We start from the raw sequence: 7,567 nt of genomic DNA, 5'->3' as shown, positions 1-7,567 counted from the left end.
GGTGATCAGGCCGATGTGGTAGCTCATGCCTGTAATCTCAGCACTTTGGGAGGCTGAGGCAGGAGGATTGCTTGAGCCCAGGAGTCCAAGACCAGACTGGACAACACAGTGAGACCTTGTCCCCACAAAAATATATATATTTTTAAATTGCCAGGCATAGCAGTGTACACCTGCGGCCACAGCTACCCAGGAGCCCAGTGCAGGAGGATTGCTTGAGCCCAGGAGTCCAAGACCAGACTGGACAACACAGTGAAACCCCATCTCTACTAAAAACACAAAAATTAGCTGGGTATGGTGGCAGGTGCCTGTAATCCCAGCTACTCGGGAGGCTGAGACAGGAGAATCTCCTGAACTGGGGAGGCAGAGGTTGCGGTGAGCTGAGATGGTGCCACTGCACTCCAGCCAGGGCAACAGAGTGAGATTCTGACTCAAAAAAAACAAAAAAACAAAAAAACAAAAAAACAGAAAAAAAACAACTCCTTAAGTAAGGAGGACTTTGGTCACATGTTCATTTGTTCCTTGAATCCATGGAACACAAAACTGAGCAACAGGGTCAAGTCCTAAAAGCACTGGGCCCCTGCTGGTCACCAGGAGCAACAGCAGGCTATTTATGGGCATCATTGCACTCCCTGTTCTCAGTGGCCAGACACAGCAAGTGAGGTTCACAGCTGTGCAAAATGTGAAAGGTCAGACCATGCAGGGAGCTGCAAGGATGCTGGAAGACCGAAATGGGAATTTCACTTCACATTTGTCACAGCCCTTAAATTACCTAAATACTATTGCATTTATCAGAAACATGAACTTAGAACTCACGAACCGGCAGATGAAGTGAACTTAAATACTCTCAGGTCTCCCCAGCTGTGAGCAGCCCACAGGGCCCCCAGTTCTCCTAGCCCCACCCATACTTACAAGATCTCTGGGCAGGGGAGATAATAGGGGACATAGGAGACTGGCAGCCAGTTCTCAACGTACACCCTGTGAAGAAAAAAAAAAAAAATCTGTTGATCCACTCTGCTCCAGAGGCTGAAAACACACCTCACGCACATCACTGGGAGTGAAGGTCTCCCACGGTGCATTAGGAGACCAGGTTCCCTGTCATTCTGTAGGTCTGGCTGACCTCGGAGGACAAAGCCTACTGGTATTCCCGGCACGTGTCACAGGGCCTGGCATGCAGTCATTCATTCACCCATGCCGTCATTCATTCCCAGGGAGTGTATATTCTTGATGCCAGGCCCCCCACACAAACAGCAGGGTAAGGGGCAGCCCCAGGAGCTTCATGGAAGGACAGAAACAAAGAGTGAATTTGGGAGCGTGAACACAGATTCCCCATCAACATTGGTTGAAGGATGGTCCAGGCAGAGAAAACAGCAAGTCAAGGGCTGGGCGTGGTGGCTCACGCCTGTAATCCCAACACTTTGGGAGGCCGAGGCAGGCGGATCACAAGGTCAGGAGATCGAGACCATCCTGACTAACACGGTGAAACCCCGTCTCTACTAAAAGTACGAAAAAGTTGGCTGGGCGTGGTGGTGGGTGCCTGTAGTTCCTTCCAGCTACTCAGGAGGCTGAGGCAGGAGAATGGAGTGAACCTGGGAGGTGGAGCTTGCTGTGAGCCGAGATCTTGCCACTGTACTCCAGCCTCGGCCACAGATCAAGACTCTGTCTCAAAAAAAAAAAAAAAAAAAAAGTAGGTCAAAGGCCAGGAGACCAGTACAAGACAGAATTCAGAAGCCAGGGACACTAGTTGGGTCTTGCTGGAGCTGAGATTGGAAGACAGGTGAGTCAGGAGGGTTGGTGGGATCTGGAATCCTACGAGGAGATCAAGGTTTTGGGGTTGACCTTCAGAGACAGTGGGAGTCCTGGGTGGGAATAGAGACAGGAAGAGTTCCGTGGGGCAGACTCACCACAGGACACTGAGGCTTGTGCCCGCCAACAGGCAGAACCCCAGACCCAGGGCCAGTCTCCGGCAATGCATTGCTGGGGGCTGCACCAGAGCCTGGGCACCTGCAGAGACCCCACCGGTCTGGGCAGATGAGGCCGTCCCCTTGCAGGGATGTCAAGCTCTGAGCCCGGTTTCTGAGGTCCCGGGAACACCTGCAAAGGAACGCTTTTTTTTGAGATGGAGTTTCACTCTTGTCACCAGGGCTGGAGTGCAGTGGTGCAATCTCAGTTCACTGCAACCTCTTCTCTTGGGTTCAAGCGATTCTCTTGTCTCAGCCTTCGGAGTAGCTGGATTCCAGGCATAAGCCACCACGTCCAGCTAATTCTTGTATTTTTAGTAGAGACGAGGTTTCTCCATGTTGGTCAGGCTGGTCTCCCGACCTCAGGTGATCCTCCCGCCTCAGCCTCCCAAAGTGTTGGGATTACAGGCATGAGCCACCTCGCCGGGCCAGGAATGCTCTTTATCGGGAGACGGTGACCCCAGCCCTGCAGCCCTGCCCTCCCCTCGGTCACCCACTGGGGTCATGTGGACTCGGTCCCGCTAGATCCCGGGTTCAGCTCTGGCAGCTCTGGGAGGCGCACGATGGCAGTGGCTGGGTGCTCAGCTGTTAACTTCCAGCAGCCCTTTGGGAGAGGGGCTGGGACTGACTTCGCAGCGGCGGCGGACCCCTGCCTTGGCTCCCGCGTCTCCCTCACTAGGTCCATGCTCGGAGGTGAGCCGAGGCCGCCGGGAGGGGCTCATGGGCCAGTCCACCGTCCGCTGGAAATCAAGCCCCGAGGCACAGCGAGGACACACGCAGTCCCAGCGCAGGATGAGCCGGGAGGGGCGCCCAGGATTCCCCGAGCGGAGCGAGGTGGTCGCTGTCCACCTCTCTGGGAGGCAGGCCCCGGGTTCTCCACGGAACGATGGGAACGCGCCTCAACCCGCTGGCTTGGTGACCTTGGGTCAGTCATCCCCTGTTCCCGGCCTCAGTGGATGGGGGCCGGCACGCGGCGCCCGGCGGGGAAGACGCACGGGAAAGGCTGTGAAACGCTGGGCGCAGCCTGGGCCACAGTGAGCGGAGGGCGGGGGTTCTGGGGATTAGGCCGCTGCCACTCGGGCAAGCCCTCTCCCTCTCTCTTCCTCTGGGGCCTCAGTTTCCCCACCCGGGCCTCCAAGCCCCGTCTCGCCCCCGCCTCCCGCGAACGCAGAGCCCATTCCCGAGCGCCGCCGGTCCCAGCCCGTGGTTGGGACCCGAGACTCTGGGTCCGAGAGGCGCACCTCCTGGGCTCAGGGCCCTCCTCCTTGGCCCCCCGCGCGGCAGGGACTGGGTGGGGCCGAGGGAGCGCGACTCTCCCTACCGGGTGCAGACTTACTCCTTGCTGCCGGACCGGCGTTACGACGGATGGAGGGGCGCCACCCCGGCGCAGCAAACGGACTCAGCTGGCCTGGGCCCCCGCGATACCCGGGCGATGGGCGGCGCAGGTGGAGCCTGGAGCAGGGCAGGCAGCGGGGCCGCGGGCGAGGCTGGAGAAGCCAGGCAGGAAAGGAGCCGCAGCCCCGCCCACCTACCGCAGGCCCCGCCCCTGCGGTCCGAGAGCGCCTTCCCTGCGACCCAGGAGCTGGATCCCGGGGGACCGAGCGCCTGAGCTGACCCCTGGGCCTGGCTTCTGCTAGCCGCCTAGAACTCGGCCTAGGATGCAGCAGGCGCAGCTCGGGGGGCCAAGAAGCGCAGGTCTGGGGGCAGGGTAGGGTGCAGGTGGAGAAATGAAGCGATTTGTGAAGAAAACCTTACCTTGTTTATAAGAGCTTTGAAGAAGTCACCGAAAGGGAAAACCAGCTGGACGCCACTTGCTGTCCGGTTTAGGATCTGTCCTCCTTTGCTCGGGGACTCTGAGCCAGGCGCCCCTGCCCAGCGAGGGGACACAAGCGAGTGGCTCCCAGAATTACCGGGAACCTCCGTGTCCTCTTCTGTGAAATGGCACTGGTCGCGCTTTCTTTCCATGGCCTGTGTTGCATTATCCCTTCCACGAAGGGCTGCTCTTATCCACCCCAGGGACTCTGGGACCCCAGGAGAGACCCTCTTGCAGCTCACCAGAGGTCGACCAGCGCATAGGGTAGAAGGTTTTTGTAGCAGAAGCCTCTTCTAGGCAGGGTGTAGGAGGGGAGGGGCAGGAAGGCACAATGAAGGGGCCCTAAGGGAAAATAAAGGAGAGGGTGACCAAAGTGGGTGGGGGGTGGGACCCAGCCAGAGAGGGGCTCAGAGAGGTTACGGGTGTGCTCCAGGTCACAGTGTAGCTGGAAGTTGGAAACCCAGACCTGCCCGGTGCCTGGGCACAGCCTCCCAGTCGCCTCAGAGGTGTGATGATTACCTGTGTCCTTGGGGCTTCTCTAGAGGACCACAGGTTCCCATAAGGCAGGGCCTGTTTTCTCAGTCTGTGGGAGCCTGGCACCAGCCCTGGGAGCTGGTGAGTGCTGTTTAAAAGGTCACGCTTCCACCTTTTAATTGCAAACACGACCTCCCTGGGACCTGGTCTGGGATCTGCTGATTCATTTTCGTTACTCAGCTTATGTTTGCAGAGTTCCCTGGTCTGCCTTCCAGACACTGATGCCTCTCTGGGAATTGTTTTCTAATACAGCTTTAAGGTGACCAAGACAGGGCTGACCTAGCCCTGTGGCTCTGCCTTCTGGCCGCAGCTAGCAGTCTCTCCATCCCTCCCTGCTGCACCCCCAGAGGAGAAAGAATTTGGCCTAAAGACAGCACTGGCCTGGAAGGGGCTGGATGCAAAGGTAAAGAAAGACAAGAGAGACATCCATGACTTAAAAATGTAATAATCAAAGGCAAGGGAGGTAAAAGGGAGATGGGAGAAAACACTGTAGGTACATGTGGACATCTTTCTCATCTGGGAGTTAAGTGGGCTGAAATAGGAATGTAGGCAGAGACTTGCGGTGTTCAAGGGAACCAGAAAGAACAAATCCAAGTCAGGCAGAGCGGGAGAAGAACAGTGGGGAGAAGAGTCGCTGCTAGCCTTCCAGTTGTCTCTCTCTGTCTCTGTTTTTCTGTCTGTCTCTATATATGACTTAAAGAAAACTCTTATTAAATATTACTTAAGGCTGAGCATGGTGGCTCAAGCCTGTAATCCCAGTATTTGGGAGGCCAGGGTGGGAGGATCATGTGAGCCCAGGAGTTCAAGAGTAGCCTGGGCAACATAGCAAGCTATGAGGCTGGAGCCAGGGTGCCAGAGTGAGACTATGTCTCAAAAATAAGTAAATAAATATAATTTTTGTTTTACTTATCTTTTTTTTTTTTTCAATGGAGTCTTGCTCTGTCACCCAAGCTGTAGCGCAGTGGCGTGATCTTTTGAGACAGAGTCTTGCTCTGTCGCCCAGGGTGGAATGCAATGGTGTAGTCTCGGCTCACTGCAACCTCTGCTTCCCAGTTCAAGCAATTCTGCCTCAGCCTCCTAAGTAGCTGGGATTACAACACCTGGCTGATTTTTATATTTTTTTTAGTAGACGGTTTCACCATGTTGGCTAGGCTGGTCTCAAACTCCTGACCTCAGGTGATCCACCCACCTCGGTCTCCCAAAGTGCTGGGATTACAGGTGTGAGCCACCGTGCCTGGCCTTACTTAATTATCTTTTGAGGAGGTGGTGGGCCACTGAAGCTGGGACCCAGGTTGGTGCTTCCACTGCTGGCTGTGGGTGAGATGCTGTCCCTGCTTTTGGGCTGTGAGCTCTCAGGACAGGAATGGTGTCTGGGGTTCACTGTCATATTTCAGGTGTCTGCACACAACAGGGGTGCTGGATGCATGCACGAGTGAAGGAATGAATGAACCCAAGACTTCTTTGTGTCTCAGATTCCTCCTCTATCAAATAAGAGTACCTGCTTCAAGGGGCTGTTGGGAGGATGACACTTGTTCATTCATCTATTTATTCAATAAATGTGAAGTGCCTCCTGTACCTGAGGCTCTGTTCTAGAGGCTAGGAACACATGGTGAACAAGCATGTTCCCCGATGGTGTGGAGCACCCACCCCCAACCCCCAGCAGGGTTTAAATGAGGGAAGGTGGGTCTCAGGCATGTGGTCCGAGCTCAGCGAGAGCAGATGCTGGGATCGGGAGGTCAAGCGCAAGTTCCTGTGCAGCAGCTCAAGACCAGCCTGGGTGGGGTCTGCAGTGGAGGGGATGTAGGATTCTTGGTCTGAACTCCCAGGCTATCCAGTGTCCCTATGTAACCATTTCCCTCACTGGGCCTCAGCTTTTCATCTGGAAAATGGGCTTGTGAGGATATCCATCTCTTAGTTTCTCCATAAATTGGTCTTGATCTTCTGAAGCAGACAAAGAAGTGACTGTCTTCCCACTGGTAATCCTGGAGGGCTGAGGTTTGCGTTCATGAAGGGAACAGGGGAAATGTCCTCTGCTAGGGGACTGGCTAAGTTCCCCCTTCTGGTTAGCGGCAGAGCTGGGCTGAGACCCCTTGGCTCCAAAGCCAGTCCTTGGGCTCCCCACCATGCACAGACCCTCTGTAATTGATCCCCAGCTGCGACCTACCTCTGGGATGCCATAGAATGCTCGAGTGTTTCCCAGAAATAAGGAGGTTTATGGTCAAGTCTGGGAACTCAGGTGAGCAGGGGTGGCAGAACCTCCCAGACCTTTAATCTCTAAGGAGAGGTGGGGAGAGTCTGCAGAGCTTCCCTAGAGGGGGAGCTGGGGTGGAGGGACTGGGCAGGGTGGAGGCAGGCCCCACGGCCCCCCATGTGGGCCTCACTCTCCTCACCTTAGGAGAAGCTCCTGTCTGGAACAAGAGCCAGTGTTCTTCTGAGTGGCCAGCAGGCATCTCTGCAAAGCTCGATTTGGACCCAGACATTGATTCTGGCTCCCCTTGGCCTTGGAACCTGGGGATGGGCAACAGCAGGAGGGTCCTGAGGACAGACCCCAAGTCTCAGCCCATCACCAAGGTTCTGCCCCTGCTTTGCCGGGTGACTTTGGACAAAGCCTCAGTTTTTTCCACTGTGCATCGCGGTGACAGCTTCCTTTAGTGCTTGTCAAGCTGTGCCTCTCAGAGGCCTAGGAATGGGGTGTCAGGGAGGAGGTTCCTGGAGTGTGTCTGGGTTGGAGGTGGGGAGTACAGGCCTCATCCCAGCTCCACCCTGAGCAGCTCTGTCCTGTGTTGGATACATTGGGGTTCTACATCTGTATTATCAGAACAATGTATCACTGCCTCAAAAAACTGGGGTTTAAAGACTATACATTGGGTGGACTCTGGGCCAGCCCTGCCCCGCTGGGGCTCCCTGCACTCTATTCCTCTTTGACCTGGTGGTTCAGGAGGACAGGTGCATTCACATCCACACAGCTGGCCCACCCAGAACCCAGCAGCATCCAGGAGCCAGCCTCTGATCCAAGCCCATCATCCTGCACTAGCTAAGGCCTGGCCTGGATATAAGCAGAACCCACAGCACCCTGTCTCAGGGGAGCAAATCCAAGCACTAACTGAAACCAGCAAGCTAGGCCCGGAGGAGGGATCTCAGGGCTGGTTCCTGGGCCCCCAGTACCTGGGAGGGGAGCTTCTTGGCTGTACTGGAAGCCACACCCAGACCTTGACCCCAGGGATGGCCAGAGAACACATGTTCAGCAGGCTTCCCTGAGAGC

General features: G+C 55.8%; 1 protein-coding gene across 5 annotated transcripts in view; it reads right to left on the bottom strand.

Annotated features, from left to right (window-relative positions):
• The window catches only part of GBGT1 (globoside alpha-1,3-N-acetylgalactosaminyltransferase 1), a 14,190-nt gene extending 10,723 nt beyond the window's left edge, over positions 1–3,467 (bottom strand). For all 5 annotated transcript variants that reach the window (XM_011931151.1, XM_011931153.1, XM_011931149.1 and 2 more), the window contains exons 1-3: positions 3,295–3,467; positions 1,902–2,091; positions 910–975 (exon numbers count right to left, since the gene is read on the bottom strand). Coding sequence is in view for 3 of the 5 variants with exons in the window: in XM_011931149.1 (XP_011786539.1) it covers positions 910–975; positions 1,902–1,972 (137 nt within the window). In the remaining 2 variants the exon portion in view is untranslated. The remainder of the gene's footprint in view (positions 1–909; positions 976–1,901; positions 2,092–3,294) is intronic.
• Between the last annotated feature and the right edge of the window lie 4,100 nt (positions 3,468–7,567).

This window comes from Colobus angolensis, unplaced genomic scaffold (assembly GCF_000951035.1).
Source record: "Colobus angolensis palliatus isolate OR3802 unplaced genomic scaffold, Cang.pa_1.0 Scaffold9, whole genome shotgun sequence".
Lineage (NCBI taxonomy): Eukaryota > Metazoa > Chordata > Mammalia > Primates > Cercopithecidae > Colobus > Colobus angolensis.
The sequence above is the reverse complement of the archived record's forward strand: the minus strand, read 5'-3'. Positions and strand labels throughout refer to the sequence as shown.